The sequence below is a fragment of the Argiope bruennichi genome, chromosome 3 (genome assembly GCF_947563725.1).
Source record: "Argiope bruennichi chromosome 3, qqArgBrue1.1, whole genome shotgun sequence".
Lineage (NCBI taxonomy): Eukaryota > Metazoa > Arthropoda > Arachnida > Araneae > Araneidae > Argiope > Argiope bruennichi.
In genome coordinates this window covers 93,494,123-93,517,635 of record NC_079153.1, presented here as the reverse complement: position 1 = coordinate 93,517,635, position 23,513 = coordinate 93,494,123, and the positions used below count along the sequence as shown (strand labels likewise).

The 23,513-nt window shown below is 28.4% G+C and overlaps 2 protein-coding genes across 2 annotated transcripts; both read left to right on the top strand.

The window, feature by feature from the left end:
• The first annotated feature begins 700 nt into the window (after window positions 1-700).
• Window positions 701-8,946, top strand: LOC129963811 (uncharacterized). Its single transcript, XM_056078378.1, has 5 exons — window positions 701-759; window positions 5,183-5,232; window positions 6,420-6,457; window positions 7,383-7,852; window positions 8,681-8,946. The coding sequence occupies exons 2-4, from the start codon at window positions 5,208-5,210 to the stop codon at window positions 7,812-7,814; spliced, it is 495 nt and encodes a 164-aa protein (XP_055934353.1). The 5' UTR covers window positions 701-759; window positions 5,183-5,207; the 3' UTR covers window positions 7,815-7,852; window positions 8,681-8,946.
• A 10,279-nt stretch (window positions 8,947-19,225) lies between these two features.
• LOC129962907 (uncharacterized) lies at window positions 19,226-22,765 on the top strand. Its single transcript, XM_056076909.1, has 3 exons — window positions 19,226-19,269; window positions 21,645-21,682; window positions 22,349-22,765. Exons 1-3 carry the CDS (start codon window positions 19,245-19,247, stop codon window positions 22,763-22,765), a joined length of 480 nt encoding a protein of 159 aa, XP_055932884.1. The 5' UTR covers window positions 19,226-19,244.
• The last annotated feature ends 748 nt before the right edge of the window (window positions 22,766-23,513 follow it).

The following is a 23,513-nucleotide window of genomic DNA, read 5'->3' as shown; positions in this document are numbered from 1 at the left end:
TTGTCTGTATTCTTTGATTTACTGAAATGAAACTGATTTTGTGAATGAATAAAGAAAATACGGCAAACAAAAAGTAATGACGAAAGAGCCCAATTCTCATTTGCGCATAATAAAAAAAACATGTTTCTTAATAAAGAAATTTCTTAAACGTGTGTGTGTGTGTGTATGAAAGTGCTTCGGCAGGAAAATTTGACAAACAGAAAGTAGTGAGGAACGAACTAATATTCTCATTTGAGTATAATATGAAACATATTCATATTTGCATATATTACTCATATTTCATAAAAAAGAAATTACTTAAGTGTGTGTGTGTATGAAAGAGAAAATATTTCCAGCTTCAAACAATGCAGCATGATAATAAGCTGAGTTTGACGTTGTTTCATTAGTCTTTCCATTCCGAGCATCATGTGATATAAAGAAAGAATTGAGAGAAAAAGTGAGTGAAATTCGATTATAGTTCATGGCAACGCAGATTGACAGAGGGGGAGGGAATGGAGGTTTGAGGTGTATCATTTCACTGAGCCAAATAACCCTAAATTTGATTCAAACTTGTTAGAATAAAGAAAATTTCTTGACATACTTGCGATCAACTTGCATCTCTTTTCCCATTGGTTGCTCAACCCGGTTTCTCAAGTGAGTTGCTGATGGTTTCAGGTATAAAAAGAAGGGCTGTTGGGATTCTCTCTCATCATCATCTACATCCTTTTACTTCTCTGTATTAGTGAGATATAGCTTCTCTCTCTTTCTTCTAGGATATACGTAAGTATAGGATGTTTTTCCATTTATAATTTCGCATTTAAATTAAAGATTTTTCTAGTATTTTCAACCTTATATGAAGACTTATTGGAAATAAATCTCTTAAAAAGACTGCTATGAAATATTGCTCGCTATATTTTGTTTGTAAACTAAAAATTTTATTATTATTTTCTGTGAATTATGGTATTTCGATGGAAATGGATCTTAAAAAGTAGTAATCATAAAATATTGTTCTAGTTAAGTTTTCAAAATACAGAGACCGTCTTTAATTGGGATCGTGGATATTGCATCATTAACTTTAAATTATAAAATTTCACTGGTTCTGAATCGACGTATTCAAATGGTTAGAAAAATATTCATTTTACGTGATCACTATATCGTTTAATGCTATCAGTTATGAAGTGGATAATTTACCAATCCTTCCTTTTGAATTTCTGCGTTAATAATTGAGCTTCGTGTACATTTTTGAGCAGTTTATACATCTGAAAGTCAGTTTCATTCTTTTGTCTAAACTAAACATTCTTTGTCTAAACTAAAGCGGTCTAGTTCACATTCTTTTGTCTAAAATAGAGCCGTCTAGATTGGTTGAAATGTACAGCTAAACTGTCAGATATGGCTTAAAATCGGTAGAGCCATTCTCGTTTGCTATTGCATTACGAAAGCAAAATGGATAATAAAGAACATATTGAACAAAACTGAAATTCTAAATTGATATAAAAGTTTATCTGAAAGGAGCCAATACAACGCTGCGGTACAAATTTTGAAAATTTTACAGCCTTTCCTTAGTAAAATTTTTGAAAATTCCTGTTTTTTTGTAAATAGAATCTAATAATAATAATGATAATTTAAGTGGAGAGAAATATATTGAAGAAATCCCTTCAACAGAGGGTGAAATGAGTCATTACATGATATTTTAAAGTGAAATTTAACACATTAAAAATGATATAATAGTACGAACAATATACAAGTGAATAAGTAAAGAATATTGTCGATAAACAACAATTAATGGAGATTTGAAAATTTTATTTTGAAAAAATTATAAATAGTCCAGAGACAAGTATTTTTTTCTCTTGATTTGTTAAAAATATGGTTGATTTCACCCAATTCATTTTTTTTATTTCACTGTAGTGTTATTATCAAAATCCCGAAGGGACAATGTTAAGCCTTGTCTACTTTATACTGAAATTTTATTGCAAAATTTTATTTTAAAAATCATAAAAAGCTTTTCGCTATCCTTGGTGCCTTTTCAAAAATTTTTGAATTTTAAATTATTATTTTTGATTAAACGCGTTTGTACTTTCATGCAATAATAACGTCAAAATTGTTATAATTGCATAAAAAGGTTTAGCTATGATTTCGATTATTGCATTCCCTGAGGCAAATCTAGAATGATTTAATATATTTATATTTTTAAAAGAAAGTGCACATGTCCGGCATATAGACGAATCTATTTCACTTCCCGATATAAATTTAGCACATAGGTAATTGCAAAGATGGCTCAATGCATTTGAGCCCTGAATTTTAAAATTTGGTATAAATATTTTTGATTTGAAAAAATTTGAGTTTCGATTAATGATTTTTATAGTTTGTGTAAAAGAAACTTTTGTTATAATAAAATTGTTTCAAGTATAATAAAAATTTAATAACGTATCTAATTATATTTAATTAATTACAAGAAATATTTTTTATATAAAATAATTTTTTTCTAAAGACTAATGATTTAAACTGAAATTTCTGTAGTCGATATTCAGGTTTCTGTATCGATATTTTCGATATGTTCTGTATCGATATTTTCGAAGTTTTTTTTTCTGGATATAGATAAATTATTTCTTAATTTAATACAAGTTCGTCAGAAATATTTTTATTCATTTCTTTTTAATCAATTTTTTTCTAATGAGCTGAAAGAATTTTTTTCTCGACAATAGATATTTTCTCGACAATACCGATAGATTATCATTGGCTTAAAGCCACATGATTTCCCAATTTCGTGAAATGTAATAGAAAATATTCGTTTAAAATTCACCAACAAATTCTAAACAACTGGTCGAGCTAATTCCGAAAATTAGTATATTGTTTTTGTCCACAAACATTTTCAAATACTTATAAGTGAATGATAGGAATTATATCATTTTTACGAAATATAGTTCTTTGGAGTGAATTTATCATTTTTACTGAATTCTATCAAACGAATATGTATTTTGAATACTTTTTTTCCGACCTATATTTGACGCGAAATTATGTTTGTAATCTCAAGATAACATAGCAAAATTTATTTATTTAAGCCATTGTACTTGCATGTTTCTATCCAAAAGTACAGACCGACATATGGTCAATCCCTTTTCGGAATTTTTTCCAATTTTGATATGAATCTATATTTTAGATGTTAAATTCGTACACCAAACTTTATTTATCTAACTTTTTATGTTTGATAGATAACGCGTTCACTTGTACTTGGACAGATAATATTCTTCTGATAAGATTTCTTACAGAATTTGAAAGAATTCTACAAATCGGCTTAAAGTCCGTTTTCCAAATTTCGTCTGTCCAGTTTTAAGTATTTTTGAGTTTTAGATTTCACAGGTCGATAGACTTAATTAATTTTTTTTTACTTTGTCGTATACGAAATATAGAAGACGCAAAAAAGTTCAAGCTAGAGATTTGGATTAATCTCTATGTTTCAGACCACCTTTGAATTCGAAAAGCCCATTTTCAGTAAAATGTAAGTATGTTTCTGAATACAGTAACTCAAAAAGCCATCTATGTCACGCTTTGAGATAGATGGCTGAAAACTTATATATGGATCACAACCAAATTTGTAGTGATCTATCAAATTTTTAACGAAATTCTTTCACAGGAAGTCCTGCGCCATCCATCTATCTCAGCCATTTATCTCACGCTTTGAGATAGATGGCTGAAAACTTGTATATGGACCACAACCAAATTTGTAGTTATCTATCAAATTTTTAACGAAATCCTTTCACAGGAAGCCCTGTCCATCTTTTCACAGGATTTGGCTGTTACAGGCACACAAACTATTACAAGTGTAACTCCTAAGCGCATAGAGCTAGATAAATGAAATTTGTTACATACATCTAAAATATAGATTTTTATCAAATTTTGAACCAAATCTGTCAAGGGGTTGAAAGATTTGTCGGTATGTACTTTCGATTATATGTAAATTTCAATAAGTCAAAAACGAAGTGACTTAAATAAATGAAATTCTGTATGCTATCTTCGTGATTACAACTGCAATGCAGTGTGATATTTCAGTTTTATTAAGTCTTAAATTAGGTCTAGATCTAGGCGTTTCAAAATACATATTCGTAAAATAGATTCAGAAAAAAAGTCATATTCACACTTAAGTTCTGTATTTCGTAGCTATTATTCTTTAACGCCATGTAAGCCGTTTGTGGTTTTATACCGGTACCATAATTTTATGTGATGGAGATAAGAATTTAATTGGAGAGTGTGCGATAATGCTTCAGGTCGACCACTTAAGCTGCTTTGAATTCACAGAGATATGAAATATGGAAGCGCCTCAAATTTTCTATCTCGAATTTATTGACGATTGTAATGCTTTAATTTTGAGCAAAATACTTTGTATAGAAGAAAGCAAATATAAACTAGTTGATTATCATTTGATTTATGTGAAGTAATATTGACTTTTGCATGCTTTCAACTTCAAACTATAGCTTACAGAGTATCTTAAATTCTTAAAATTAAAATAATACTCCAAGCAATTTAGAATTCCATCGGCTTGTTTATTCTTTCAACGTAACAGCGTATATTACAAACATTGCCAGATTCCAGAAGGTTTACAATGGATCATCAGCTATTATACAAAAAAATAAACGAAATAATATTAACAAAATATGTTTATCAAAGAAAAAATCGTTTGCTTTTACTTTTTAATAATATTTTAACAAAATAAAAATGGTAGCAGTTATAAAATGTCTGAAAAGGAATCGTCTGCTAAATGTCTATTAACAGATTTAGATTAGGATATTTACCGAACAAATGACTGACCATTAACCTGTTATTAATAGATATCGCAATACATTTCTTAAACAGCAGTTTGTTGAATCCCGTAAGATGACAACTGGAATGGGTCATTGCAGTCCCATTAATATTGCTGTTATCCCATTAGATTACTGAAAATTTCATAATATATTTTATAAATTCTAATTCTCAAACTAATAAGATATAAAATCAATGAGTGTTATATCATAAAAAATACTATCACATTTTCTTATAAAAATGATGCAATTAAATTAGATTTAGCAGTTTCATTGTTCTTACTCGAGATTAAATATTGCAATCTATTTTTGTTATCATATAATTTTCGTTTTAATATTAAATGAAAATTAATCAATCTGAGAAAATGTTTCATCTTTAATTTTAAATGTTTCTATTTTTTATTTTTTACAGATCCAAGAACTCCTACCTTCAAAATGAAGTTGTCCCTGGCATTAGTCTGTGAGTTTCTCAGTTTAATTACATATCATTTTAAATATATTTGATGATAATACTACTCATTTACATTATTAATATTATTTCAATTCATGACACTAAGATTACAATCGAATAGAGAAAATTGAACTAAGACGGGCCTCTTGAATAATATATATATATATTTTTGTGTTTAAGTTAAAGTTTTAATTTCTTTGTTTGTTTATTCGTTAAAGGAGAATGGTTTACTTTCGTTGGCAAGGCTAATAGATGAGATTTTATGGGAAAAAAACTGATTGTTTCTTAAAAATGGCAACTTGAGGGTGTTACAATAAGTAGGCAGCACTACCAAATAGCATAACATCCAAAATAGTTAAGCTGAGAGTCAAAATCCAAAGGCTAAAATAACAAACATAATGCTTATAATTATTAAGTTTTTCATGTGTGCATCTTTACTATGCATTGAATAGATCTTTATTTATTGTATGATTTTATATTCAAATGAATGACAATATTTGAAATACATATTAATCATACAGATTATTTTCATTTCTTTCTATTCTACCTAGAAATTTAAAAATAAACAATAAATATTAATTTCGAAGCAACTTTAATGGTAATTAATTTCACTTCTAAGAATCAAAAATTGCTTTTAATTTCATTCTTTATACCGATATCCTTTAAAATGCATTAATTTCTGATATCTTTATCTTAATTTCAACTGAAAAAATGAGACCAAATATTTTAATTTTTATTTCATTATTTTGTAGTGTGATTTGTTAGATTTTTGAAAAAAAAACATTTTGATATTTTATTAAAATCTAGATTTCAAATCCAAACTACAACTAGGTCTTTTATCTACTCTTAAAACTATAAATTTCTGTTAAAATTTTGTGATTTATGTTTTTACTAGAGCTTTGAATGAAAACATCTTTAATTATTTTTATTAGAAATATTTCAAAACATCGTTTAATTACGTTTACTTACTTATGATGTCTCTTTATAATAGATATGGTCCAGACAAAAGTAGACATAAAAACTGGTTCAGGCATATTTGAATTATTCAGCATGCAATAGAGTTCATTCTGCTTCTATTTCAGTTGCAAAAATAGAAACATTTCATGAATATAGTTAAAATGATTTGTAAATACTTATAAAATGACACATGACTAATTGCGTCATAATATTTAAATGATTTTATATTTTTATTACAGTTTTATCCATTGTGTCTCTTTCATTGGCTGTATCTAGAGTGAGTATATTTTTAAAATGAATGTTCGCAAGAAATATGATAAATTAATAAACAATCAAACGTACTATTATCTAAATGTGTTTAAGAAATTTTGATCTATTTTGAAATTTAGAAAGTTCAAATTTTATGTTAAATTGAACCTTACATTTTTATAATAGAAAGAAGTTTATTAAATTTTCATCAATAATTTAACATTCAATACCACTTTGTAGGTGGATATTTTTTGCTGGTGGTGATTTATTTATCTTTAAATAAGTCTTAAATTATTACAAAACTATATTTCATTGTTTAGCTTCTTTTTTTTTTGTTTGCAAATATGATGTTTAATAATCGCTGTTGAGGGGAAAAGGAAAAGCTAAAGTAAGGAAAATCAAAAAGAAAAAAGAAAAAAATATTTTTTTTTTAACATTTTTATTGGTTTAAATTATAAAAAGTTATGAATTATGATTGTTAATATGAATATCTAAAAGATTTAATATTTCTTGAATACTGTAAAAACTTTAAAAATGTCAGATGATTTCATAAAGGGAAAATGATTTGCTTTATTTTTGAAGCTATTAAGAGGGGGGAATCTCCTGTGTAGTTAAATTTTTCGTTTTCAAGTCAAAAGTGACACAAAATGTCTAACAATATCATCATGAAATTCTTAACAGTATTGTAGAATGTCGAACTATCTCACGAAAATATCATAAAATGCCATGCACTAATAGGTATAGAATTGCTAGATGTTAAAAATTAGTATTATTAAAATAATTTATATATAAAAAAACAAATAATTAAACCATATATAATTTAAAAACCTATTTGACTAAAATATATTAAAATGCTTTCATTGCTTAAAGCTATTTATCAAATGCTGTAAAAAAATAGTATCTTTTTTAATAAGCATTCTAAATGTATTTCGCTTTGGTAATTTCCCTCATAGTCCAAGCGTGCAGCCTATGAACTACCAGCTGGTGCAGAACTCATTGTCGGAGCTGTGAGAACCTCTTTTGTCTGCAGTAACGAGGGATACTACGCCGACATCGATAACAACTGCCAGATCTTCCACGTCTGCCACACCGCTGTTCACGCTGACGGCACATCTGAAATGCAGCAATGGTCTTTCATGTGCGGTAACCAGACCGTCTTCAACCAGTTCTCTTTCACTTGTTCTAGCTACGAAGATGCCGTTCCTTGCGGAAGCTCTGGAGATTTCTTTTATTTGAATTCTAATCTGTATGCTGGACCCAACGTGTTCTTCCACAACGATCAAGATGTTGCCAGGGCAGCTGCTGTCACCCCTGGTAGGCCAGCACAAGGTCAGCCACCGGTAGTACGCCCTCCTGTAGGAGGAAGACCCCCATTCAGAGGTTAAATGAGATTTTCAACATGGTTCCTTCATTTGGTTACTCGGTACGTGAATTTTGAAAGTTTTGATTGCTGCATAAATATTTCCGTTTATTTTTCATAAATCCTAAGTTTATTTTTTTTAAATTAAAAATGGTTAATAAAGTGCACCATTCTACTTTCAATTCACAGAATTTTATTTTTTTATTATAGTAAATAAAATATATCACTGACCAAACAGTTTTATTCAAAATTTAAAGAAAGATCGTGTTATAAACAAGATTAAATATTTTACATAGCTGGTTGCCACTAATTTCTGCTTTCTTAAATTGACATATTAAAAAGTTCTTTTATAAGCTGAAATTTTTAACTAAAAAAACTGATAGATTTTGAATTTTTAAGTTTTATACCTGGTTATTTCTCATATATAGAGAAAATAGAATAGAGGAAATATTGTAATTGTAATGTATTTTCGTGTGTTATTCTGTGTGTATATTATTTGTGCCTTGATTTAATATATTTTTTTCTCGATAGATTCAATAAATGTTAAGTCCACGCAATAGATAAACATTTCGTAACTTTTGTTTGCCTATGACATGCGAGGAATTCTCCACACTATCCAATGTTATGCGGAAGGAGAGGGGATAAGATCTTTATTGAAGAAAATACGCTCAAGTTTTTAGGAGACATTTCCGCTGATTATACTTTCACATATTGATACGAATAAAATTAAATTAATTGTTTAAAGCTGTACAGGGTTGCCGATTCTCTTTCCTAATGACAATCGTGTGGGAAATAAGTGGTACATGAAAACTATTTTATGCATACCTAAATTATTTTACGGGTTTTGTTTAGAACTGATTACAAAAATAAGTATAAACTTTTTATTTGCAGATTCAGCAAGGCCCTGACTGGAAATAGATTTTCAACTGATTGAAACCGGTTATCTGCCATCACGTCGATCTTCTTGAGTCATTTGCTTTGTTAAAAAAGTATTTTCAATGTCTCACAGAAGCCTGTGGAAGGAGGCCGGTGGATTTAAAAACGGACATTGTAAAAACGCTTAGTTGTTATTTTGCAATAATTTGTAAATATTAGCTAGTGTATAATGTGTTTCATTTTTTTTATTTATTGTTAATAAAATGAGCATTTGAATTGAATTATTTTTTCTTTTCTTTACATGGTTTCTTTATCAACATTCATTTTTAACATTACCTTTAATGGAATAAAGTCTCACTACTAAAAATAAAAACATTTGTTAGAACCAACGTTATAATAAATATTGTTTAAAATTCAATTTAATGCTACAGACGGAACGGAAAGGATGATACGCAACACCAACTAATTTTAGATATAATTTTCTACACGTAATTATTCAAAATTTAAAGTTTTTATTGTCTTATGTAATCTTTCAAATACATTCAAACTATATAATTTGAATATATTTTGTATTTTTTATGAAATATGCCTTATATTCCGAATATCCGTATCATCTTAACCCCAAAGAAATGAAATTTATAAAAATATGTTCAATAGTCTATATCTATTTAGTTGAATTTTCTCTTCTTATTAAACTTGTTTTTTACTTTCTTGAGCAATCGTTTTTTTAGTGGAAATTTCTTTCAGAGTGCAATTTAAAATCTTTACTTCTACCACTTAAGCAAAAAAATAAACACACCTAATAAAAAAACACTCACTATCGATTTGTTATAAATAATTTATAGTTAAATACCCATGATAGTCGAAGTTCAGGGGTAAAGAAAGATATATCTATATTTCTTCAAAGATAATTGTTTACGACATCTGTCCGTGTTTTTAAAGATTGCAATTGATATATTCACAAATAAATAAATGCTTATTTGTAAAACTACACCATATTCGAAAAAATATTTCCAAATATTTAAAATACTTCATTTTTTAGTCAGTGTGAGGTTTATTTCAAATAAATGAAGTATTAAAGTAAATGATGATAAATAGATATTCTAATTCCTTTTCTTTAATAACATTTTTAAATATCAGAAGGGAAAACAGAGTACTGATCATTTGGAAAATTTGATAAGTTAAAACTTTTTTAATAATTTTTATATGACTCAATTGATATCTAAATTAATTTAGCATAAATAAAGATTAAAACAATTAAATCAAACTCAATAAATCTGTTCCAGATTATTAGTCTTCCTGAAACTCATTCTGCAGAAAAATCGTCATTAACTTTTATTTTACTCAACTTTATCAACAGTTTATTAATCATAAAAATCAAACTACCACAATTTTGAATTTTTCATAGCAGTTGGATCTAGTTATTTTTTATTTTAAATTAATTTTTGACAACATATATAAATTTTGAAAAACAATGTTGGCAATTATTATTTCGTAACGAATGTGACATATCTTCGTAAAACTATATAAAATATTTCAAAGTAATAGACCAAAGCACTTCTAAATAGAAAATGGGAATTATATGTTTCTGAATCAGATACTTCACTGTTTGCTGCAGTTCTTTCTTTCATTTTTATATGTGAGAACATGGTTTTATTTTGGTTAGGGGTGTTTTGAAGCTCGAAATTGCGTAGGCAATGAATAAAGCAAAAATGGCAATTTTCATCGTCATCTTTTAATCGCATATATTTTTTTTACCTGCTTTTATCAGTATTGCATTATTATTACATATACTTCTTTGACAGCAGTTCCGTTTTTAAAACGTTGACCTGCTTTTACTAGTATTTCTTTATTATTACGCATGCTTCTTTAACAGCAGATGCGTTGCGTTTTTAAAAAGCTATCATAGAACTATGACATCATGGCTGTTATTTCATCTCAAAATCGGTCGAGCTCCAAAACTTTGTTTGCCAGCTAGAAAGATTGTAGATTTCATTTTGATTTTTTAAAATTTATTTTTTGATTAACTCGATGGATGCTTGTTTGTTTATTTATTTGTTTTCGAAGGAAACAAAGAGAAAGCATTGCAAATGTAAAAAAAGATTCAAATTCGAGATTTTGACGAAATTCCATGTTTCAGTTCCCCAATAAGTCCGAAAAATTTATGCTCGAAATTTCGTCTGTCTGTTAATGCAATAATTTTTAAATGCTTTGAGATAGCGGATGATGTTAATATGTTATGATCAATTCGTAGATTTATTTCAATTTTGGATCGAAATTTTTCCTTAGGAATTCTTGCTGTTCATTTAAAGACGCGATAATCACAGAATGTAAAGGGTTAGATGGATAAAATTTGGTAAGCCAATTTAGCATGTAAAGTGCAATGATTTATCATATGTTGAGCTGTAGCAGATTTTGAACAAAATTCGTTGAGGAGTTGATCATTTGTTGATCTATACTTTCGCATACATGCTTACACGGTTTTCAAAAGTGCAATGATTTTTGATAAATGAAATTTGGTATGTAATCTTGCTATTAAACTTGCAATTCAATGCCAAATTTTTTATTTTTTTTACAATAGGTCAAAAGAAATGCTTCGGAAATTTATATTCAATTACGATTACGATTTACTATATATAATACGTAGCACAGAACTCTCATTTCAGAGTTTTTGATAATAAAAATTTGAACATTCGTTGCACTGAAAGCATTGCTCATGTACATTCATTTTTAACAAGGGAGGAGGGAATTGTCAGATTTCGTTACTTAAAGAGCTTCAAAAAACGCAACGGCGTTAACAAGAACACGGTTAGATGTATTTTACATAGAAAAGAAAAACAAACAAGAAAAATTTAAGAAAGCAAGTAGTAAGAGCTCTTTCGACTTGGGGTAAAATATTAAGTTCTGGCCGGCTCGATTACCTAGTGGGTAGTTATAGTCGCTATAGTTTAGCTTGCATAGTAGGAGTGACAAGTCACCACAGGTGATAAAACATTTATGAGAGAGTTTCGAAAAACTAATCCTATATATATATATTTAATTCATCGCATAAAAAATATATATAAGATTTACAAATGATGGCATGCAAATGTGCGGAAAGATTGAATGGCGTAAATGAACTTTTTACTTTACTTCTGTTTCGAAAAAAGAATGCATGAGAACACCTGTTATATAATAAATGTTGTAGGAATCACGATATGCATTTTACTAGTAGTCATACGTCTTTTATTGCAAATTGTTTATTCCGGTCAATAGAAGTGATGTATTTTGAATTTGCTGTTATAGTCATCGATAATAACTCCGAAGAAATAAGAAATTGTCCGTGAACCATTTAGTGTTTAGAACATATCGTAAAGCAAAGTATTTACTGTGTTCCCTAGCAACTAATTCTTGTTTATCAAAAGTGTTTGACATTCCTTCTTTCATCTTCTTCGATTATGTGCCAAAGTTCCCTGGTATCAGCTAGCAGAGACCGTTGATTCTGTTGATGAGATGTGTCAGTTATGTTGCGTAGTTTAAAGTAATAAATAAAATAGTACCAAATAAAGCGATCATACTTTCGCTATAATTGGAATATTCTGGAAGCTGCTGTATATGTGATAAAATCCAATGAATATAACGCTGCTTGTTTTTAAAATTTTATTCTAATATTTACAACATATTTACATATACTTTAAGAAAGATTTCGTAAGAATGTGGTTCGAATCGAAAAAATGCAATTTTATAATATACAAAAACTTGTTAAAGAATAATCCTAAGTCGCATAATACATGAGTGCGATTATTAAAAAAGAAAAAAAAATGTGCGAAAATACCAAACGATATTGTCACAATTCCTTGTGGTTCGAGATAAATTCATTAAAATTAAGAAACAAACGATAAATTAATAACACTATCTGAAGATGACGTCACTTTATAGAAGTGCTTAATCGGGATGAATAGTGCATTGATGCCATACATCTGCTTCTTAAAATTGATTGATAATCATTACAGCAAATAATTCTTTATTTTTTGTAACACTATGTATAGAATATGATTAATAAGACTTTGTTAAATATCATCATTTTGTGCAAATCCTTCTCGCTTTTTTATTTCATGACTTTAAGGACATCTAGTTGATATCTAATGTCTCCTACTCAGTATACAAATACCACAGAATGAGAGAAAATTATATTAGGTTGGCCAGCATTAACTTCTTTTCACTAAGACAAGAATGAATATTCTGGAAATTGGAATCAAAACTTTCTCAGGTTATATCAATTAGCACCGAGCTTATGAATTGCTGGTTTTATATTCTAAGTACTTTCAACTCCAAACATGGGAATTTCACTTCATGTTACTTAAAAGTACATTTTAAATATAAAGGTTACAGAAGTATATATTCATAAAATGTTAATAAAAAAATATTAACAGTTGAAAATGAAGTGTTGAAGATTTTTTACAAACCTTTTTTTAGCAAATTTTTAGTTCACAGTTGAACAGAAGAGTTAGAGGAAATTTTTAATATGCTGCATTGTAATAGATAGACGGACATTTCTGAAGAAACAACTCCTAAGAATAATTAATTTAGAATGGAATTTCAGATATTTAATATTGATAACATTCTTTGACTCTAAAAATTAATTTCTTTTATTGTATTATGTAATTTGCCTTTTGAATGCATCAGCCGAACTTATAAGAATTCTAAAAATCATGTCATATCAAGCTCTGTTTAAATATTTTACATTTTCTTCTTTTGCAACTAAAATATACACTAATTACTTTGAAGAGTTAACTTGAAAGAGTCACTTAAGACGACGACTGCTTTTATGATTTTGGTATTACACATTTAGAATATTTTCTGTATTCATCATCATCGTCCTAAGCAAAGGTCTAAAAAGGATAATAATTTAACGTAAAAAAATATTGGATTCAAAGAATTTGATTTTATGTAATCTCATTCAAACCGAGTTGTTTGAATAAGAAAACTGCTTGATAATTTGAATTTTCCAGTCATTATCATAACATATTATTTAGTAATTACATATTAATATCAACAAGAACAAATCTTACAATTAATTTCGAATATATTTATATTTAAATAACATTTCAAATAAACATACGTTATTGTTGTTGTTTCTTATGACAATTGCCAGGGACAAGCCCGCTGTTACGAAGACAGCGATTTAAGCCGGTGAGGGAGCATCTCTTGTTTTAGTAGCTCCAACTAAGGCCAAGAGTACGACTTAGCTACTCATGCATCACATTCGCTTGCTCAACCCCTTTATACAGGGGGGGGGCACATTCACACACCTCACAGATAGAACAGATGAAGAACAACCCTGCTCGAACCGGGACTCGCACCCAGGAAGCCCAGATCAAGGGGAAGACGCGCTACCCCTACGCCAGGGCGCCGGCCAGAGGTAAGTTAATTAGTGCTAATAAATGCTTTAAATGGACAAAAGTTTGAATCAAGATACCAAAATAGTATACCCCCTCCGGATTCGATTGTTATGAAACTGAAAAATACTAAGCTGATTGAAATGGCTAATATTTAAAAAAAAAAAAAAAAAAAAACAGAAAATAGTTGTTTGTATCTTGCATGGAATAATAACGAAAAACTAATAATTTCATATATATGTAACTACACTTAATAACCATTGATTGATTGTACTATGTGCAATAGGTCGTCACTAAACTTCACTTTTACCTCTATATATTACTGTTAAGCTAATAGATTACAAAAAGTTCGTCTCTACTTGATATAAATAAGAATATGTCCCATATTTGTCACAGATGCATTTTAGGAAACGGGAATGATCACCTCAGACCAATTTTTTTTTCGAAATTTTGTTAGTATTTTAATTGATTCATAATTATGTAAAATTTCATCTTTTTTTATACCCCTAACTGCTGACATTATTAAAGCACAAAAATAAATTTTATACCTTCTAAAAATACAAGCAAAATTATTTTTCAACGATACTAATTTTATTGATACACTTTTTTTTCACAATTTTTAATTAAGTTTTGAAAACATTTTTAAATTTATTTTACAATAATATAATTTACCATTATAAAGAAATTTAATTTTTCTTTTCATTGCTGAAACTAATACTTTATTCAGGGATTTTTCTTCCATTGTTGACAATGAAGAAACAATTTATTTTTCCATACTCAGAAGATTCCTGTTTAAATAAACTTATTATAAACTTTCACTCTTAAAAAAACCTTTTTAAAAAAATAAACATGATTTAAATAAACTTTTTGAAATTTTGTTATATTTGCAATTAAAATTCAATTCCACAAGTAAACTATTTTTTATACAATACAACATACTATTTTTTTTTAAAGTGGCGTCATTTTTAAATAGTTTCAGCAAAGTTTTTTTTTTGTATTAGTTGAAATTTTACCATTTTTTTTCAAACTGAGAATGAAATTTTTCATGAGATGGCAGAAAATTATTTAGGTACATAATACAATGCACAGAACTGTGTAAGGTTTCTAAATTAGTAGGAGATATAAATCTATGAAAATATGGCTTAAAATTTCTATACTGAGAATATAATAAAATATTTAATTAAAATTATTAACAATTATTAATTATGTATAATCAACTGGTCACAAAAGGCGACTAGTAAGTAATATTAGAAGATTTACTTGAATATTTAATTGAAATATCATTAAGGATTGCCGCATATTGAAATTCGTGCCTAGTCACTATTCTTCTATTAAAACATTTTTTTTTCCCATTTGGTGTATAATAAGAATTTTCTAAGCTGTCTTTTTCAAAACTATCTTTTTCATAATGCCTTTTCAGTCAGTTGCTCGAATTACTTACGTCACCAGTTTAAAATACGTTAACGTCAATTTGTTTAAAGTAGATGATCTATATTGGAGACAATGAATGCAATCTTCGCTATTTGCTGTGGTATAAAAGTATTGAAAATAATCTACTACTTCATACATTATATACAATTATCAAAGTGTTATCACACAGTTACTAGCTTTCTCACTACAACTTTCTCAACGACATGATAAACAATTTAAAGAAACGAAAATTTCATGCAGTTCTCAAATCTCCAGAGCATTATTTAATCTGTTCTTTAGAAAATTTCTTAATATCTCCTTTACTTTGTTAATATCTATTTAATCTTAACCTTCAAAGAGCGAATATTAGAATTTAAGAGGAAAAGAAATCATCTTAAAGGGCATAGCTGCTGCTCTTAAAAGATACCTTTTATTGCTTTACTTCAGTCTCATTAATATATTAAATTTTTCATTTCTAAGGAATTTTTTAGGGATTCCACACTAAGCAAATCACTTTTAACTGAGAATCACACTTTTTTCTCAGATTTCCTTCGACTTTAGCTCTTTGGAAAGAGACCTAAATTTACTCACTAGCTATAAATGTGGGGCTAGAACACGTTAAATCTAATAGCATGGATTGATCAACCTCTTACTAGATTTTGTTTAGTTTGTTTAGTTAAGTTATATTAACGTCCCGTTTCAACCCTTCAAAGGGCCATTTTTTTCTAGTCATATTATGCTAAAATATTTTTAGGCTTAAAATTAGAATAAGAAAAGGGATTCATTTAGGTTATTAGATAAATTTAATTTGATTAATTAATTAATTTGGTTAATCAATTATTAAGTATTAAATCAAGACACATCATTTTGGGGGAGATAAAAAACTGAAGCATCTAAGTTTCTGTCATTCTAAAAAAAATTGTCAGAACTTATGCCAACCTACATAAATTCATACAAAGATTGATAAATTTGGTGGGAAGCATACTTCCCACGGCCTTAGAATGGTTTAAAGCAACACTAGGGCTATTTTGGGACGGACCTCGTAATTTTGAACCACGGTACGATGACGGGGACGGCATTTGAGCTGAAACCTCCTCTCCAAACTTCCACACCACACCAGAGGGAATACCTTTTGCTGGAATTGCTTCATTTTGAAGTGTGTGTGCATTTGTGTGATAACATAGGTATCCTCATCTTCTGATTACGGCTAAAAGTCATTCTATGCATCCCAATGTAACTTCGAAGTAGAAGGTTAATGTAAATAAATTAAATTAATTCTTCTCAAGTCGGAAACACCTTCTTTTAAATTACAGAACATATCTAATGACGATTGAAATGGAGAAAAAAACAATTACCTATTGTTCTGAGTGATTTTCGAAATCGCCTTGCAGGACAAGAGATGAGAGCGTGCCACCTTTTGATGAGTTCTTGCGTCTTCCGTTGTTGCAAAGCCTCCAGCGCAAAAAAATAAAATTAAAAAAATATCTAATAAAACTCTCTTTGACATGCCATTCTAACTCCTGCTTCTTTCCTAAAAAGAGCAACATGGCAAAAAAAAAAATATTTTTTAAAAGTACTCAGCATATTTCAACGTGCATTCACTCACATTTTCGATAATGCTAAGAACAGCGGGAGCCATTGTGAGAATCTGTTAAAATTTTTGTAAAGAAAATGAAATTTACATGAAAAAAATAATATCCTTTATGGCATCTCAGTCGAATAATGAAGTGTAATGGTCAACATCTTTGCAATAACTTTCTTTCCTATTTATACAAATCAGAACTAAAGAGGTCTTGAGAACGCGTAAATATAAAACGCATATTGAGCATGCACAAAAATGCGCCGAAACGTGTTTGAGAACTTCGAAGTCTAGTTGGATATCCGCAACCCAAATGACGATTCTTCGCATTATCCTTGGATTTTCCTCTCAACTATTGGATTATTTAATAATATAATATGTAATGCAGAATGACATTTTAACTTCCTTCAAGATTTATTACACGTTGTTCAAGATTTATTTGGCTCGAGTCTTAATTACGGCACTCAAAATAAAAGGAGAAATTCTACATCAGGAAGGCAATAAAGTCATTTGGATAATTTTATAATCTTCATTAGTATTGTCTATACACCAGAAAAATTTTTAGAAGCTAAGATTTTATAGTACGTTGCTTACCATAAAAAAATGTTGTTTTTCCATTTCTCCGTGAAGTTTTTCTTTTTAAATTGAGTACTATTTACTCTCTTCTTTTTAACTTTTCAGCAATTTACACTCTTTTAGCTAAAGGATTTCTGTCAAAATCGTTTTTTTAAAGAAAATCAAAGTTACTTCATAATTCTAAATTTGGTTAGTTTTCTGAAAAAAATGTTTGATTTATAAATTTTAAGGCCTTTTCTGGGTTTTTTTATTAACTCTCCATTAATTAAATTTAATTCTTTACAAATGATTTTCTTCTTAATTTTTTTACAAATATCCATACATGATGCTCAAGATTTTAGCTTAAAATGTATTTAAATGTTAAATTACTTCCATCATATTATATTTCTAGATATAATAAAGTTTAATTTTTACTTTCTCGAACTTAACAGATGAGGAATACTTCCTGTGACATACTTGTGGTCAGCCCATGTCCACGCTCTGATTGGTCCACCGACCCATTTCGTCAGGTGGTAGGGTATAAAATGAAGGGTGTCTCGATCCTCTCTCATCATCTGCATCCCTCTCCTTCCTTGGGTTACTAAGGTACCTTTCCTCTCCTTCATTTGATACACGTGAGTATATTGGATGCTGTTTTTCTACAATTTATCTTCTTTATTACTCAGTAAAATAAAATTACTCTACATATTGGAAAGTAATTTGAAATTACACTTTCATCTTGGTGAAATCTATATGTCAATTTAAAAGAATGCTTTAAAGAGTCTTCACAAAGAATTATCTGAAAGTCTATTTTTTTAGTACTTAGAGCATATTTAATAGACAAAATTCCTTTAAGGCTTCTTGTTAAAATATATCACAGAGTTAAATACGATTGCATGGATATAGTATTTGTTATTTTATCAAAACTAATCTTATATTTACCTCACGATTTTCATATGTTACGCTAGCATTTTAATGTATAAGAAAAGGTACATTATAATTTAGTATGTTGATGCCAGTAATTTAGAACTTGAATTTCAAAACAACAAATATAACATTTTAGATGAATATAGATTTATTAAGTTATAAAGAAATGTATTTAGATTTAATCCAATAATAATAAAAAAAGATACTAATGATGAAACAGTGATTGGTGGTTCTAGTCTATTTTGTTCTAGCATAAATGATTAAGTCCACGATTCTAGAATTAATAATTAAGATTGATGTCACACTTCTTTTGATAAATGCTACTATAAAACCATTATCACATGATATCAGGCATAATTCTGACTTCAATCCAATAAATGGGGGCGTTGTTCGCTTTTTTGAAGGACTTTCAGATGAAACTAGTCATCATTTGCGTCTCATATGGAAGCCAGATGAACCTCTTGATGTTAGTCTTATTGTAGCGGACAAATGAATAATTACTTATTTTTTAGTGAATAGTTAGTTTTAGTAAATGAATAGTTACCTGCTTAAAATGCTCTGTTTTACTTTACAATTTATTGCTATAGATCTAAAAGTAACGCGAAATCGAAAGAAAATGTTCATCTTTTTAACTTTATAATATTATTATATTATTTATATTTCTAAATATTCCAACAAATGATTAAAAATCTTTGCTTTATTTATAGTTTCAAGAACTTTTTCATCTAAGATGAAGCTGTCCATCGCATTAATCCGTAAGTTATCTATGGGATCTCCTTCTTAGAAAATTATTAATAATAGTTTAATATCACTAAAGATTTTTTTAGTATGAGTTATTCTTTTACCAACGAAAGTCAATTAAAGATTATATCAATACATAAAACAAAGATTATTCACTCAGAATATATCTATACTTATAATAAAGCTCAATGTGTGTGTGTGTGTGTGTTGGCGCTCTACAGGCCAGACCGTTTGACATACAGCTACCAAATTTGGTACATGTATACCTTGGAGGTTGGGAATGTGCACCTGGGGTTTCTTTTTCGAATTTTTAATTAGAATTTTAATTATTAATTAAAAACTAACTTTCCCGCCAAAAAAATCTTCCATTTTCCCCACCGCCAACTTTTCCGCCAAAAAAATCTTCCATTATCCCCAGCGCCAAACGAGAAAGGATTCAGTTTATTTTTCTCCCAACAGTAATGAGGCTAGGGTTAAAATTTTTCGGCGGATTATTTCAATCGGTTCTGTTTATTTTCTTAATTATTGATGCATTTAAAATTAAACATTGTTAATGAATCAATCTTTCAGATTCATTCTGAAGTACTTTTGAATTAAAATAAAACAGAATAAAGGAAATTAAAAATTTCTAATCCGCATAGCGTTACCCCAACTGGCGTAGAAAAAATCACGTATTAGCGTTACGTAACCGGCGAAGAAAATTCACGCATGCGCATTCTGTTCTGATTGTTGCCATGACAACGTTATCAATGGATGATTTAAATTATTTTTGGGTTAGTTGCATGCTTTGTAAGTAAATTGTATTTATGTTAGTTATATATTTTTTGTATATGCTTATAGTTTTAAGTACATCGTTTTTTAAGTAGTTTTTTTAAAACCTGTTTTCAACCGTTTATTTTTAACGATTCGTTTTATTTTCTTAGTGTTTGATGCATTTAAATTTAAACATTGTTAATGAATCGATCTGCTCATAATGAATCTAAGAAAATTTTGTTGACCAACTCTTGAGATATTACATAAATTAAAACAGATATTCTTTAGTTCCCATAAAGTTTAAACGCTGAGTGACTCTATTTTCAGTAATCAGATTATAAAAAAATGCTTTGTTTCAGTAAAAAATATTATTATATTAATTGAAGATAAATTCTTTCCACTTTAATTTAAAGCATAAATTCTACGGGTGCTAACAGAAAATGAGAGAGATACATATTTCGTTATGACTGAAGGCCTTTATAATATTATGAATGAATTATATGATAATCAAAATTTGAAGTTTTAAAATATTTTGATGAAGAAGCTATTAAAGTAGAAATTGCATAAAATATTTAATTATTAAAATTTTAACGAGCATTAAGATTGGCGAACCGGCTGGTCGCCAAAGGCGGCTAGTATATATATATATATATATATAGTCTGATGCTATAAATAACTTTCCATTTTAATTTTTGTAAAAATGGTTTATGTCTTCTAGTTTAGCAAAAAGATGATTCTTAGTTTTTCTATTTGTAATATATTTATGTAAAATGTATTATTTAAATTATATATTATATGTATGATTTGTGATGTATTTATGTAAAATGTATTTTTACTATCAATATCATCCCCTTCGAAAATATTGCAATTTTACATGGTTTATATAATTACTACTAATTATGTGTTTAATTAATCTGGTTTATTTGAAGTGAACTTAACCGAAAATTTTTGTGTTTTACAACAAATTGATTTTAAGTTATGTTAACTTTAAATTAAAAAATGTAGCTTTTGGAAAACAATAAACATTATAATTATGCCAAATATGTAGTTTGAAATCTAAATGAAACTAAGCAAGAAAGTATAAAATAAACGAAAAAAATTTATTGCATTAATTAAAATAAATTATGAATTAAAAGCCAAATAAAAATAGAAAAATAATTCATAATGGAGAAAATACTTCATAACCTAAAAAATCATATTTAGTTTATCTTTTATCTTCCAATTTAAAAGGGCTTCTAATTAATTTACCAAGTCTTTTTATGGCACGTTTCACTGATATTATTAACATCATATTTAATATAGCAAGTTACAAACATTACTTCTAATTTCTCACTTAAATAAAAAGTATTTTTAAAAAACTTTTTTTAGATTTAAAATAGCTTAGAAATTATTCGGAGTGTCTAGTACTGTCAAGATATTTTTTCCGATAAATTCTTCACAGACAATCTTCACTTCATCAAGAACTTACTCTCTTATTTTAAATAATGCAAACAAAAAATGACTTATATTCGCTCTTTTATTTAAATAAAAATAAAATAACACCCAATATTCAATCAAATCATATTAAGTTACTAAAATATAATGATCCAATTTTCGATATAATCTGTATTGATGCTAAAATTATTTTTCTTTTTAGTTTTCTCTGGATTTGCCCTTTCAATGGCTGCATCGAGAGTGAGTATTTAATGTTAATAAATTAAATATAGTTTTAAAACTTAATATATTTAAAATTTTATATGAGTTTGCTTGAATTCAAAAGTGTATTTTGAATCATGGTATTACATTTCTTTTATAAATTTATGTCTTTAGTTGCTACTCCTTTTGTTGACCAAATTTAAATATTATCGATCTCATCAAGAAAAAACTATGAAAAATATTGCTGATCATCAAAATGTATGAGCAAATATTCATTAAATGAAGAAGGCGCTAATGGAGAAATATGGCAGTTCCCCTGGAACTCCTAGGAAATATTGGCAACAATCTTGTTTAAGAAAATTATTTATTTATAATCTTATGTCATTCATTGAACAATGTGAGAAATTTTGGATACTTAAGAACTACATTATTAACTTCTTTTGTTCCTTTTGGTCACATTCATAAATTTAAACGGTGTTGCAACATTATTTTTAAACATTTGGGTCGCTGCTGTTCAATGTTATAAATCAAAATACTAACTAATCATATTTTGCACTTACTTGTTTGATATTAAAAAGTCATATTCACAAATTATTTACATTTTTAGCTTTGGTATAAGATAGTCTATGTATTCTCTTGAATTTTATTCAATGTATAAAACATTTAAACTCATTTTGTAATATTTCTCAATTTCTCCCTACATAGTCCAAACGAGCAGCCTATGAACTTCCGGACGGTGCAGAGCTTATTGTTGGACCGATAAGAACAACTTTTGTATGCAGTAATGAAGGATACTACGCTGATATGGAGAACAACTGTCAGATCTTCCATATCTGCCACACCGCCGTCCATGCTGATGGCACATCTGAGATGCAGCATTGGTCCTTCCTGTGCGGCAACCAGACTGTGTTCAACCAGTATTCTTTCACTTGCTCTAATTTCGAGGATTCCATTCCATGCGCAAGATCAGGCGATTTCTTCTATTTGAATGCCAATCTGCATATTGGGTCTGATGTACCTCTGCACAATGAAGAAGATGCTATCAATGCAGCTTCTATGATCCCTGGAAGACCAGTTCAGGCACCTGTGGCAGGCTCACCAGCAGGAGGATTCAGAGGATAAATTACATTTTTATGCTTTTATTTGCTTGACGGCTCGGTATGTTAAAGAATTTTAATATTTTAATTGTCTGTTTATCAGAAATTTATTTGATTATTTTTCATTCTTGGTGTCAGAGGAAAGTTCCTCATTTTTTCGCACCTAATCGAGAAAATCGAAAATACTTTGTTCCAATTCGCCATTACATTGCGGTTATTTTAAGAAAAATTAAACTGATAGAAAAAGAAAAGCAATTGAACTATGACAGGATTAAGAGCTGAATATTTAAAAAAAAATTAATGTAAGTATTAGCAAATTAAAATTTAAGAAGATAGTTTCTTATTTTTTATATGAAAGTTCTATTACATCATTGGTATGTAAGAAAACACGTTGAGAGCTGAAATTTTATTTATGTTGATAGTTTTTTATCGCAAATTCTTTATTTCCATTGCCTCAGAAAAAGAATTATTTTAATAACCATTGATTCTGAAAAAATTTGAAATAATAGGTAACGTGCAAAAATTCTTTCAACATTTTGGAAATTTTTACATATATATTGAAGACATTAACTTAACTGTTGAAGAAAGGAGTATGTTTATAGAACTTTTTTATTGATTATTCGATTTGTTTCATCTAAATATATAAAATAATTCGATTTGACTTAAATAACAAAATTGTTTTATTGTAGAACCCCAAACTACATGGATATGACTCATTGCCTGCTGAATGAAAGTCACCTTCAAGGAATGAATAAATGTTTCTTTTGGAAATG

Coding starts and splice junctions, on each gene's coding strand:
- LOC129963811 (XM_056078378.1), top strand. CDS start 5,208: ATGAAGTTGTCCCTGGCATTAGTCT. Junction 5,233..6,419: donor GTTGTCCCTGGCATTAGTCT/GTGAGTTTCTCA, acceptor TTTTTATTACAG/TTTTATCCATTGTGTCTCTT. Junction 6,458..7,382: donor TTTCATTGGCTGTATCTAGA/GTGAGTATATTT, acceptor TTTCCCTCATAG/TCCAAGCGTGCAGCCTATGA.
- LOC129962907 (XM_056076909.1), top strand. CDS start 19,245: ATGAAGCTGTCCATCGCATTAATCC. Junction 19,270..21,644: donor GCTGTCCATCGCATTAATCC/GTAAGTTATCTA, acceptor TTTTCTTTTTAG/TTTTCTCTGGATTTGCCCTT. Junction 21,683..22,348: donor TTTCAATGGCTGCATCGAGA/GTGAGTATTTAA, acceptor CTCCCTACATAG/TCCAAACGAGCAGCCTATGA.